The following is a 13,155-nucleotide window of genomic DNA, read 5'->3' as shown; positions in this document are numbered from 1 at the left end:
GGATGGACTGGGCACCCAGTTTGGCACAGCTGGCCAGGCACAGCCAGTGGAGCCACGACTGTATGGGAACCAGGGTGACCCAAGCGTGTCACATCCTGCCACCAGGATGTTCCCAGGGGTGTCATGTGCCAGGACTGGGATGTTACATCCCATCCAGGATGGGGCTGTCCCCAAGAGTGTCCCATCCCAGCACCAGGGTGTCCTCAGGGATGTTCCGTCCCAGGGCAAATACGTCCCAGGGGTGTCACATCCCGGGAATGTCACATCCCATACTGGGATCTCCCCAGGAACATCCTGCTGGCACTGGGCTGTCAGGATGGGGACCCTGGAGATGGTGACACACCACAGGGCGACATCACTCACAGGATGATCTGTCTCTCTGGTCTAATTTTGTCTGGTTTAATTGTTCCAGGAGCAGGAATGCCAGGACCACCCCAGTGTGGGAGCACCGGGACCATCCGTGTGCCAGCCACTGACAGGATTTTGTCTCTGGCAGGATCAGGGTCAGAGCTGGAGGAGAATGGCAAGAGTGGCAGCAAGAAACTGGACACCATGACCCTGATTAAGGAAGGTGAGCTCCTCTCTGGGGTGAAATCCAGCATTTTGGGGCTGTGTGAGCTGGGATCCTTGTCTGCAGTGCTTCCAGCAGCACCAGGTGTGTGCCAGCTTACTGAGCTCTCCCCACAGACATGGACATCTTCGGGCACTGCCCTGCACATGACGAGTTCTACCTGGTAGTGTGCAACCACTGCAGCCAGGTGGTGAAGCCCCAGGCCTTCCAGAAGCACTGTGGTGAGCCAAGGAATTTGGGGAATGGCTATTCCACCCCATGGTGCTGGGAACAGCACTGGGAATGCCACCAGGGCTGGCTGTGGGGGTGCAGCCTATGGGCAGTGGGGGGCTCCCCGCAGTGTGAGCTCTGGTGTGGGCTAACAGTGGGGTTATCCCATTTCATGCCATCCCATGCCTTACCATGCCATGCCATCCCATGCCATCCCATCCTATGCCTTACCATGCCATGCCATCCCATCCCATCCCATCCCATCCCATCCCATCCCATCCCATCCCATCCCATCCCATCCCACGGATTCCATCCCATCCCACGGATCCCATCCCATCCCATCCCATGGACCCCATCCCATCCCATGGACCCCATCCCATCACATGGACCCCATCCCATCACATGGATCCCATCCCACCCCACGGATCCCACCCCATCCCACGGATCCCACCCCATCCCATCCCATGGATCCCATCCCATGGACCCCATCCCATCCCATGGATCCCATCCCATGGATCTCATCCCATCCCATGGATCTCATCCCATCCCATGGATCCCATCCCATCCCATGGATCTCATCCCATGGATCCCATCCCATGGATCCCATCCCATCCCATGGATCCCATCCCATGGATCCCATCCCATGGATCCCATCCCATGGATCCCCTCCCATCCCTCTGGCAGAACGCCGGCACGGCCCGCTCAGCAAGCTCTATGCCCGTGCCACCGCGTGCCACGTGGCGGTGAACGGGCAGCCGGTGCCTGGCAGGACGCCCGGAGCAGCCAAAGCCCTGCAGGAGAAGCTCCCTGGTGCCCGAGGGAGAGCCCAGCCCCTCCCTGAGCACACGGACAAGGACAACAACCTCTGGTGAGCGCCGGGACGGGCGACGCCGATGCCCTCGTGGGGTCCCTTTGATGCCACCCCCTCCTGCCCAAAACTCTCTCCACAGCTTGTTTGTGCCCATGGTGAACCTGGAGAAGATTCCCAGCATTCCCAAACCGGACGGGCACGGGATCAAGGTGCCCCCCAAAGCCGTCCCCACCAACTCCAAGGAATCCCTGGGGAAACCCGCGGCTGCCGCGGTGCCCAAAGAGCCCCCGGTGCCCGCCGGGGTCGGGGGGGATTCGGCCATGCCGGAGAGCATCCCTGCTCCGGGGGACAAGGATGTGGGGGCCCCCAAAGCGCCCCCCAGGTCCCACAGGAAGCTGGCGCGTGAGTCCCCCCTTTCCTTGCCGGCCATGGGGGGGGGCGGATGATCCCAGCGGGACTTCCTGGGGCCGGAATTCCGGTGCCAGGTCTAGCACTGGGGTAGGTACCAGGGGTTGGCTCCCCCACTCTCCTCCGGAGGGTTGTTGGGGGGTCCCTGCCTTCCCTCCCAGTTCTGGTCATCCTGTAGGTTTAGGGCCCCCACTTGGCTGTTCCCAAGGAATGGGCACAGCTCGGTTTGGATCCCCAAATTTGCACGTGTTCCTCCAAAAATGGGGGTCAAACGTGTGTTCCCCATAAAAATATGGAGGTGGAACATGTGCCTCCCTGCCCCACCACAATATGGGGGTTAAACTTGTTTCCCCCCACAAAAATGTGAGAATGGATATGTGACCCCCAAAAATATGGGGGTTAAATGTGCATTCCCCCCAAAATATAGGGGTTGAATACATGTCCCTCAGAATAGAGGGGTTGAATATATGTCCCCCCAAAAATACGGGGTTTGGATGTGTATCCCTCCAAAATATGGAGGTCAAATGTGTCACCCCAAAATATGGGTGTTAAATGTGTGGTCCCTCAAGATATGGGGGTTAAACACATGTTCCCCCCAAAATACGTGGGTGAAACATGTGTCCCCCCAAAATACGGGGGTCAAATGTGTATCCTCTGAAAATGTGGGGGTTGAACACGTGTCCCCCACAAAGATATGGGTGTTGGGCATGTGTCACCCCAAAACATGGGGGTTGGACATGTGTCACCCTGAAATATGGAAGCTGAACCCATATCCCCCCAAAATATGGGGCCAAATGTGTTGTCCCTCCCAAAATTTGGGGGTATAACACATGCCCCACCCCAAATATGGGTTCAAACATGTATCACCCCAAAATATGTGTGTCAAATGTGTGTGCCACCCCAAAAGAGGGAGTTTGGATGTGTGCCTCCCCAAAATAGGATGTGTGCCTTCCCAAAATATGGGGTTTGAACATATATCACCCCCAAAGATGGGTGCTGGACACATATTCCCCAAAAGATGGGAGTCAAACATGTGCCCCCCTGCCCTCAAAATACCAGAGCCAATTGCTGCTGTGCTCACAGACACTCCCAGGTGAGAGCAATGCCATTAGCAGGACCCAGGGGAAAATGGGGGGGGGGGGAAGGGGAGGTGTCACCACAGGGAAGGGGCAAAAAATGGGGGGGCTCACCCTGCAGAGGAGCAAAAAGGAGAGGGAGCAGCACATGGTGACCCCCCCACCCCCTCAAAACCTCTCAGAGCTGTGTCCCCCCTCAGAGCTGCTCTGAGTGGGTGCTCGATGCCCAGCCCTAGTGGGGGGCGTTGGGGTGCCCCCCCAGCACTCCCCAGCACCCTCTGCCTCCCTGTCCCCCCAGGTAAGGAGTGTGACCTGAACCGGCAGTGTGGGGTGCGGAACCCCGACACCAACAAGCTCTGCACCCGCCTGCTGACCTGCAAGGTAGCGGGAAATGGGGAGGGGACACCCCAATATCCCAGCCTGGGTGTTTTGGGGGGTCCTGAGCCCCTCCCTGCTGTTCCCCAGATCCACTCAGTGCACCAGCGCCGGGAGGTGCAAGGTCGGGCCAAGGATTTCGATGTGCTGGTGGCTGAGCTCAAGGCCAGCACCCGCCGAGGGGACCCCCCAAAAGACAGGAGCCCCCCTGAGAAGGAGCCACTGCACCCTGCCCTGCAGGACACCCCCTCACTGCTGCAGCCCCCCAATACCCCTCCCTGCCGAGCCAGGCTGTCCCACTGCTTGCACCCCCCCAGGTGAGTACCCCATGGGTTTGGGGGGGGTCTCCTCCCACCTTGCCCCACCTGAATTGGGGGGGATGCATTGAAAGGGCAGGAATGGGAGTGGGGATTTGGGGGTTCCATCTCACCCCCTCCCCACCTGGGTTGGGGGGATGTGGTTTGGAGCAAGGATCTGGGGGGTCCTGTCTCACCTGCTGAATTTAGGGGGAGGTGGATGGGAGCTGGGATTTGGGGGGTCTTGTCTCACCAGCTGAATTTGGGGGGATGTGGATAGGAACAGGGATTTGGGGTTCCCATCTCACCTTTCCCCACCTGCACTGGGGGGTGTGGCAGGGCAGCAGGAATGTGAGTGCAGAATTGTGGGGTCGTGTCTCAGCCCCTGTGCACCTGAATTGGGAGGGGAAGTGGATGGAAGCAGGGATTTGGGGTGGGGAGAGTCGCATTTCTCCCCACCTGGATTGGGGGGGCCCATTGTAGGGATTAGGAGTGGGGTTTTGGAGGGGCTGCATATTGTCTCACAGTGACCCCCCAAGTATCGAGCACCCCAAAACTTCCTCTCTGGTGCAGGGCCCGACTTTCTTCTGCCAGTGACCCTGAGGATGCTCCAGCCACCTCTGGGGAGGGGAGCACCGGAGGCCTCCCCCTCCCCCTGCCCCTGCCCAAGGGGGGCAGCCGCGTGTCCAGCGAGGAGAGCGAGGAGGAGGGGGCTGAGGAACCCCCCCGGACCCCAGTGCGCCCACCCCGGCCTCAGGCGGTGAGTGAGGGGACCCCAGAGCTGGGCAGGGACCCCCAAACCCAGCAGCAACCCATCCATGTGAGACTCCAGAGCAGGGCAGGGACCCCCAAATCCACCTGTGACCCATCCATGTGAGACCCCAGAGCAGGGCAGGGACCCCCAAATCCACCACAACCCATCCATGTGAGACCCCAGAGCAGGGCAGGGACCCCCAAATCCACCTGTGACCCATCCATGTGAGACCCCAGAGCTGGGCAGGGCCCCCCAAATCCAGCTGTGACCCATCCCCATGTCCTGTTCCCGGCTCCGTGCCAGGTGGGTGGTTGAGGTGGGGTTGTGGGGGGGCTGCAGTGACCCTGGCACGGTGCCCCCCCAGTTCTGCACCTTCGGGAGCCGCCTGGTGACCCCGGGCTGTTACGTGTTCGACCGGCGGCTGGACCGGTTCTGCGCCGCGCTGGGCTCCATGCTGGAGCAGCACCTCAGCGCACACAGGTGGAGGTGAGGGGGGCCCAGGGGACCAGGCCTGGGGTTTGGGGTCCCAGCGTGGTGTTGGGATTGGGGGGGAGGAAGGGAGTGGGGATTTGTGGGGTTTTGTTGTACCCTCCCTCATTCAAAGTCAGCGGGGTAAGGTGGGGGTGCAAGGATGTGAGTGGAAATGGGGGGGTCTCATTTCACCCCGTTCTGATCCAAACTGATGAGGATAAGGTGGGGATGGAGGGATGGGAGTGGGGATTTGGGACCCTCTCTCTACCTGAATCAGGAAGGATTGTCGGGACAAAGATGGGAGTGGGGATTTGAGTGGCTCCATTTCACCACCTTCTCACCCAAATTGGGAAAGACAAGATGGGGATGCAGGACTGAGAGCAGGGATTGGGGTGGGGGGGCTTCCGTTCACCCCCTCCTCACATGAATTGGGGTGTAATGGAAATTTGAGGGGATGTCCTGTTTCACCCCTTCCCATCCAAGCTCAGGGGACAAGGTGGGGATGCAGGGCTGGGAGTGAGGATTTGCGGGGGCTCCCATCTCACCTTTCCACACCTGAATTGGGGTGTAATGGAGATTGAGGGGATGTCCTGTTTCACCCCTTCCCATCCAAACTCGGGGGGACAAGGTGGGGATGCAGGGCTGGGAGTAGTGATTTTGCAGGGGCTCCCATCTCGCATTTCCACGCCTGAACTGGGGAGGACAGGGTGGGGCTGGAGGGATGGGAATGGGGATTTGGAGAGGTCCCATCTCACCTCTCCCCTGCTGAACTGGGGGGATGTGTCTGGGAGCGGTTTTGGGGGTTCCCCATCTCACCCACCCCTTCCCTTCCCACAGGAAGATCCCTCCGGCCGTCGTCCCCCCTCTTCACCTCCCCGCAGCCCCCCCCAGCCCCGCTGCCCCCCTTTACGGCCCCGCAGCCCCTTCCCCGCCCCTCCGGAGCCTCTCGGCAGCCGGGGGGTGCCGGCTCCCCACCAGCCTCACCTACACCGTGGGGTCCCCGCCGGCGGCGGCCGCCTGCAGCCAGCCCGAGTGCGGGGGGGGCGGCACTCAGTCCATCACCTCTCCCCTCCCCGCCAACACCCCCTCGCCCTCCTTCAGCAAACTGCCCCCCAGCAAGGCCAGCAAATCCCCCCGGGCACGGGAGGCGCCCGGCGGGACGGACGCGGAGCCCCGGCCCTGGCAGCCCCCCCCCACGGCCGGCAGCCCCCCCTACAAACGGACCTGTTTGGGGGACAGCGTCAAGGGCAAAAATCCGGGCTTGGCTCCCCCCGGCAAGACGAAACTCACCCCGCCGGCTTCGCCCTCCATCGCCATCCTCAACGGGACCCCGCGGGTGCGCCGGCTGCCCCCCGGCCAGCCCTGCCGGGCCCCCCCCGCCGCCCGGGACCCCCAAACGCCGCCGCTGCCCGGGCTGGGGCTGGGGGCGCCGCCCCGGGGGCTCTCCGAGGATGAGGTGAAGAAGCGCAAGAACGCGGCCACCTACTGCCGAGCCCTGAAGGCCAAGGCCGCGCCCCCCCTGCCCGCGCCCCCCGCCCCCGGCCCCGGCAGCTCCGGCTCGGGGGGCTCCGTCCGCAGGAAGAAGCCGGGGACGCCCCTGGGATTCGAGGAGAAGAGGAGCGCCCTGAAGGTAGGGCTGGGGGCGGTGAGCCAGGGGGACCCCCCTGAGGGTCCAGCAGGGATTGGGGACACTGGGATTGGGGTCACTGTGCCCTGAGAGATGGCCTGGGACCGGGGGGACACCACGGGCCGGAGGGGAATAGCACCGGGACACCCTGTCCTGAGGGACCTGTCCTGTGGGGACACCCTGTCCTGTGAGGGGGGACACCCTGTCCTTGGGGGGACACCCTGTCCTGGGGGGGACACCCTGTCCTGGGGGGGACACCCTGTGCTGTGGGGACACTCTGTCCTGGGGGGGACACCCTGTCCTGTGGGGGGGACACCCTGTCCTGTGGGGGGGACACCCTGTCCTGTGGGAGGGACACCCTGTGCTGTGGGGGGGACACCCTGTGCTGTGGGGGGGACACCCTGTCCTGTGGGAAGGACACCCTGTCCTGTGGGAGGGACACCCTGTCCTGTGGGAGGGACACTCTGTCCTGTGGGGGGGGACACCCTGTCCTGTGGGAGGGACACCCTGTGCTGTAGGGGGGACACCTTGTCCTGGTGGGGACACTCTGAGGACCCCCCCAAGCCTGGGGACACCGTGGGGCTCCTGTGGAGAGTCCCTGCGGGTCCCTGTCCCCTCTGACCCGTCCCCTGTCCCCCCTGCAGTCCAAAGCCCATTAACAGAGGGGTCACCGGGGGCCCCCCTGTGTCCTCCCCGCCGGGAAACGCCAGAAAACCGATGAAGGGGGAAAAAAAATAATCCCAAGGAAACACGAAGGAAAAATCCCAAACTTCCAGAAAATACCTCAAAACTCTCAGTTCTGTTCTCTTGCTGCTAAACCAGCCCCGGGAGGGGGGGGCGGCACTGGGGACCCCCCCGGACCTCCCGGGGCCCCGTCGGCCGCGGATATTTATAAGAAACGGTTGTTGCTCTTTTTGTTCTTTTTGTAAAAAAAAAAAAAAAAAACAAACAAAGAGAAAAAAAATAAAAGTGTTGTGTAGTGGGGGATGGGGGAAAGGGGGTGCTGGGGGTCCGTGGGTTTGGGGGTGGGGGGGCTCAGTGGGGCAGGGGGATAGTGGGGACCATGGGGAATTATTGGGGGGCTGGGCGAGTGTCACTGGGGAGCTGGAAGGGGTCACTGGAGCTGTTCAGAGTGTTGAGGGGGCAGTGGGGTACTGGGGGGCTTGTTGGGGGGGCTGTGGAGAGTTACTGGGGAGCAAAGGGGGTCTTTGGGGTGCTGGGGGGCTGTGGGGCTGGGCAGGGGTTCATAAGGGTCTCTGGGAGGCTGAGGGGGTCATTGGGGTGCTGGGGGGCTTACTGGGGAGTATAGGGGGTCTTTGGGGTGCTGCAGGGTGGGCAGGGCCCCATAAGGGTTTTTGGGGGGCTGGGAGATGGTCAATGGGGTCATTCTGGGAGTTCTCTGGGGTGCTGGGTGGTGGTGAACGGGGTCACTGGGGTGCTGGGGAGGCTCAGTGAATGGATGGGGGCATACTGGGGACCACAGGAGGTTTTTGGGGTGCTCGGGGGACAGGTGAGGTTCATTGGGGTGCTAGGAGGGTGCAGAGGACCATAAAGGGTCAGTGGGGACTTGGGGGGCAGTGGGGTCATTGAGGGGCTGGGGAGATCAGTGAATTGGGGAGGTGCTGGGGTCCACGGAGGGTCATTAAGGTGGTGGGGGGTAAAGGGGAGGTACTGGGGACCATAGGGGATCTTTGGGGTGCCAGGGGGACAGGCAGGTGACCACAGGGGTCATTGAGGTGCTAGGGGTGTCAGTGGAGTCATTGGGGTGCTGGGGGTAAGCAGGGGCTGGCCATAGGGGGGTGCTCAGAGCCCCCTCCCAGCACAGTGTGTCAGAGGGACCCTGGGATGGGCACGCTGGGGTGACCTGGGTGCCTCCCCCTGCCCCCCTCCCTCCCCCCCCTGCACCCCAGATGGGGTGGGGAGGGCAGCAGGGCCCCCCACCCAGCCTCACCCTGGGGGGGATCCCCCAGCAGTGTCACCCTGTCCCCAGCCCACCCCCACCCCAGCAAGGGGACACCCCTGGGAGCCCCCCAAAAGGGTGAAGGTCGCACAGGCACGAGGGAAACACGTTTATTTTGGCCAAGGCATCGCTGGGCATTGCCCAGGGCGGGGGGGAATGTCCAGGGTGGGGGCACAGGCTGGGCTGGCATGGGGACACCCATGGGAGGGGGCACCCATGGGAGGGGGCACCCCCTTCTTGGGGTGCAGGAGCCCCCAGGTCGCACCCCCTGCGGGGGAGGGGGCTCTGCTTGCAGCTGTGGGTTGCAGGGAGGGTCAGGAGGTGTTGGGGGTTCCCCAGGGGGTTGACACACCCCCGGTGTCCCCATGGGGGTGGCACATGCTCCCCGGGGGACTCATGCTTGGCCATGCACATGCCAAGGGGGGCAGGGGGAATGGGGGGGCTGCGGGGAGGGGGGTTCTGCCTGCTGCTGCCGCTCCTGGGGGGTCACAGCTGTCACTGTCACTGTCCCTCAGTCCTCCAGTGCCTGGTGGGGCTGATGCCCTGCAGCTGGTGGCCACGCTGTCCTCACAGACGTGTCCCTGTGGTCCTGCAGTGACCTCGGCAGGGCCAGCAGCGATGCTCAGTCCTGAGGGGCAATGGTGGGACCCCCAAAAACGAAGGACACGGTGGTGGGAGTCTGCTCATCCCTCCTGCCCGGGGACAGGTCACAGCAGGAGATTGTCCCCACGGTTTGTCCCCTCACACCCTTGTCCCTCGCAGTCCCTCAGGGATCTTGGCAGGGGAGGGATGATGCTCAGTCCTGGGGGTGGTGGTGGGATCCCCAAAAGCTGGGGACACAGTGATGGGGGTCCAGCCACCCCTCCAGCCTGGGGACAGCTCGCAGTGGCAGTGGGGACACGGGATGTCCCTGGGGACTCCCCACGGTGGCCCCTCACACCCTTGTCCCTCACAGTCCCTCAGGGACCTTGGCAGGGGAGGGATGATGCTCAGTCCTGGGGGGTGATGGTGGGACCCCCAAAAGCTGGGACATGGTGGTGGGGGTCTGGCCACCCTTCCTGCCCAGTGACAGGTGACAGTGGGGGGACTGCCCCATGGTGTCACATCCTCGTTCCTTGTGGCAGCACAGTGACCTCGGTGGGGGCCAGCAGCGATGCTCTGTCCCAGGGGACAATGGTGTTGCCCCCCAAGTTGGGGACGTGGCAGCAGGGGTCCAGCCACCCCTTCTGCCCATGGCATGTCCATGGGGAACAGGTGACAGCAGCAGTAGGAACACAGGGTGTCCTGTCCCCATGGAGTATCTCCTCACACCCACGTGTCCCTCACCGTCCCTTTGTGGTCTCAGTGGGGGTGGGGGATGATGCTCAGTCCTGGGGGATGATGACGGGACCCCCAAAAGCTGGGGCCATGGTAGTGGGGGTGTGGCCAACTCTCCTGCCCAGGGACAAGTCACGGTGGGAGACTGTCCCCAGAGTGTGTGTGACATCTTTGTCCCTCACTGTCCCACGGTGACAGTGACCTCAGCGGGGCCAGCAGCAATGCTCAGTCCTGGGGTGTGATGGTGTGACCCCCCAAGCTGGGGACACGGCAGTGGGGGTCTGGCCACTCCTCCTGCCCAGGGACAGCTTGCAGTGGCTGACACGGGGTGTCCCTGGGGACCGTCCCCACAGTGTCCCCTCACACCACGATGGGCGTGTCGGAGAAGACAGAACTCACCGAGTCTGGATCCGACACCTTCCTCTGCGCCTTGGGGCCCTGCCGGGTGGGCACTGGGGTGGTCCCCCCGCCCTTGAACCGGCCGTTCTGCCCCGTGCCAGCACTGGAGGCCACGTGGGACCCGCAGGGCTCCCCGGTGCCCCCGGCGTGGTTGGGGGTGGTGCTCAGCACCGAGGAGTTGATGCTGTCGTCGCGCGGCGCCGGCGGCTTCTCGGTGCCGCGGCAGCAGCAGCAGCGGCACGGGGTGAGGTACAGGTAGATGAGCACCAGCACCACGCTCAGGATGCAGCCCACCAGAGTGGTGTAGGCCGTGTTCAGGGTGTCGTGGGGGCCGTGCAGGGTGAAGTTGTGCACCAGCAGCTCCACGTAGAGGGTCTCGTTGAGGAGGGGTCCGGCCACCCAGCAGGAGTAAGTGCCGGCATCCTCAGGGCGCAGCGCCCGCAGCTGAAGGCTGCCGTTGGCCAGCAGGACCACGCTGCCGTTGCCCCCGTCCCCCAGCACCCGCTCCCCGCCCGGCGTCACCCAGTGCCGGCTGCGCACGCCCTGCCACCGGCTGTCACAGCCCAGCATCACGCTGTCCCCGAGGTGCGCCTCCAGCACGGCCTCCCGCGCCTTGCTGCAGTTGAGAGGCGGCTTGCCCGCCAGCTCCAGGATCTTGACGAGAGCCGTGGCTCCGGGCGGGAAGCAGCGCAGCTCATCCTGGAAATCCTCCACGGCGCTGAGGTGGCGGCGGCGGCCGCGGTCCAGCAGCTGGAAGAGCAGGCAGTCGCAGGTCAGGGGGTTGTTGTGCAGGTAGAGGCGGTCGCGCAGCCAGGCGGGCAGCGCCTGCAGCTCGCCCGCGGGCACGGCCCGCAGCCGGTTGGCCGACAGGTCGAGCAGCGCCAGCTGCGGCAGCCGGGTGCCCTCCCGCAGCAGCTCCAGCGGGAAGCGGGCGATGCGGTTCTGCCCCAGGTAGAGCTTGCGCAGCCGGCCCAGGTTCTCGAAGGCCGTGCGATCCACCGTGGCGATCTCGTTGTTGTAGAGCAGCAGCACCTCCAGCTCGCCCAGGTCGCTGAACAGGTTCTCGTCCAGCGTGCGCAGGCGGTTGGAGGACAGGTCGAGGTGGCGCAGGCGCGGCACGTGGGCGAAGGCCTCGGTGGACACGAAGGCCAGCCCGTTGTGGCTCAGCAGCAGCGCGTGCAGGTGCGGCAGCCGCGCCGGGGCCCAGTCCGCGCGCAGCCGCGTCACGTTGTTGTGGCTCAGGTCCAGCACGGCCGTGAAGCGCGGCAGCGGCGCCGGCACCGCGCTCAGGTTGGCCTGAGAGCAGCTCAGCAGGTTGGAGGCGCAGACGCAGCGCGGGGGGCAGCTCCCCGCCGCAGACCCCCACGGGGACAGCAGGGACAGAGCCAGCAGCAGGGACGGCGGCACCGTGGGGACACGCATGGCCGCGCGCTGACGGGATGGTGGCATGATGGGGACAAGGCAGCGTAGACAGTGGGAGGGGGCTTCAGTCACATGGTGTCACGATGTGGAGTGGCTTGGTCACCCAGTGTCACAGCACGGGGTGGCTTTCAGTCACACGGTGTCATGGCAGGCGGCAGGTTGAGGGTTCAGCAGGCGTCATGGTGCAGAGGCTTGGTCACTTGGTATCACAGTCCAATGGCGGCTTTGGTCACCCAGTGGCAGATGCCAGGTTGGTCGATCATTTGTCACAGTCCGGGCTGGCCAGTGTCACAGCATGTGCCAGGCTCAGGGCTCACCCAGGAGTCACGGCACAGGGTGGTTTGGTCACCCAGTGTCACAGCACGTGCCAGGCGCAGGGTCCCCCCGGTGTCACAGCACCTGCTGATCTGGCTGCTCACCTGGTGCCATGGTGGGGGGTGTCACAGCGCTGTCATCAGGCGCCATGCTGTTCACCCAGTGTCACTGCCTGGGGTAGCTGTGCTCCCCCGGTGTCACGACATGGAATGGCTTTGTGCGCCGGTGCTCCCTCAGTGTCACGGCTTGGGGGGGTCGCTCCTGCTGTCACAAGGTGTCCCTGGGTCACGGCTCACCAGGTCACGGTGCGCGGTGGCTGTTTCCACTGTCACGACCCACCCGGGGCACGTCTGGCCCGGGGCTCCTGCTGCTCCCCCCAGCCAGGATTCCCCCCCCGCCCCGGTCCCGGCCGTGCTGCGGACGGAGCGGCGGAGGATGCTCGCTGCCTCCCTCCCCCCTTCCTCCCGGGGCGTTACCGGGGCCGGGCTCGGGCCTGGACCGGGGATGGGGTCGGAGCGTTACCGGGCCCGGTGCGGCGGCGACCGGGCAGGGCCGGGCCCAGACAAACCGAACCGAGTCAAGCGGAGCCGAACCGAGAGAATCCCAGCGGGGCCGAACCGAGCTGAGAGAAGCCGAAGCGAGACGAGCTGAGCCGAGCGAGGCCGAAAGAAGCCGAGCGGGCCGCGCCGAACCAAGCCAGGCCGAACCGGGCCGGGCCGAACCTTCCCGATCCTTCCCGAGCTCAGCCGAGTAGAGCCGAGCCCGGCCCGAACGTAGCCGAACCTTCCCGATCCTCCCCGAGTTCAGACGAGCGGAGCCGAGCCCGGCCCGAACGCAGCCGAACGGTTCCGACCCGGCCCGAACGCGGCCGAACCGCCCCGATCCGCCCCGGGACGGGGTCTGGGGCCGGCCCGGTGCGCTCGGCCCGGCCCCATTGGCTGCGGCCGCTCTGCGCTCCGCCAATGGCGGCAGCGCGCGGCTTAACCCGCCCGGCGCCGCGGCACCCGCACCGGCACCGGCCCGTGTGCGGCCCCTGCCCCAAACCCGTGTGCGACCCCTGTCCTGTGTCCGACAGCAGCCCCGGCCCATCCTCCGCCCCGGCCCCGCTCCCGTGTCCCACCTCAGCCCCCATCCCATCCTCCA

At 64.6% G+C, this 13,155-nt stretch overlaps 2 protein-coding genes across 2 annotated transcripts; one reads left to right on the top strand and one right to left on the bottom strand.

Moving 5' to 3' along the window:
- The first annotated feature begins 499 nt into the window (after window positions 1-499).
- ATXN7L2 (ataxin 7 like 2) lies at window positions 500-7,498 on the top strand. Its single transcript, XM_084220774.1, has 10 exons — window positions 500-571; window positions 688-792; window positions 1,466-1,649; window positions 1,732-1,994; window positions 3,375-3,457; window positions 3,542-3,768; window positions 4,321-4,507; window positions 4,866-4,987; window positions 5,810-6,602; window positions 7,244-7,498. The coding sequence occupies exons 1-10, from the start codon at window positions 553-555 to the stop codon at window positions 7,256-7,258; spliced, it is 1,998 nt and encodes a 665-aa protein (XP_084076900.1). The 5' UTR covers window positions 500-552; the 3' UTR covers window positions 7,259-7,498.
- A 1,502-nt stretch (window positions 7,499-9,000) lies between these two features.
- AMIGO1 (adhesion molecule with Ig like domain 1) lies at window positions 9,001-12,371 on the bottom strand. Its single transcript, XM_084220583.1, has one exon. The coding sequence runs from the start codon at window positions 11,722-11,724 to the stop codon at window positions 10,237-10,239; it is 1,488 nt and encodes a 495-aa protein (XP_084076709.1). The 5' UTR covers window positions 11,725-12,371; the 3' UTR covers window positions 9,001-10,236.
- Window positions 12,372-13,155: the final 784 nt, after the last annotated feature.

Source organism: Fringilla coelebs (assembly GCF_963513975.1).
Source record: "Fringilla coelebs genome assembly, chromosome: 23".
NCBI lineage: Eukaryota > Metazoa > Chordata > Aves > Passeriformes > Fringillidae > Fringilla > Fringilla coelebs.
The sequence above is the reverse complement of the archived record's forward strand: the minus strand, read 5'-3'. Positions and strand labels throughout refer to the sequence as shown.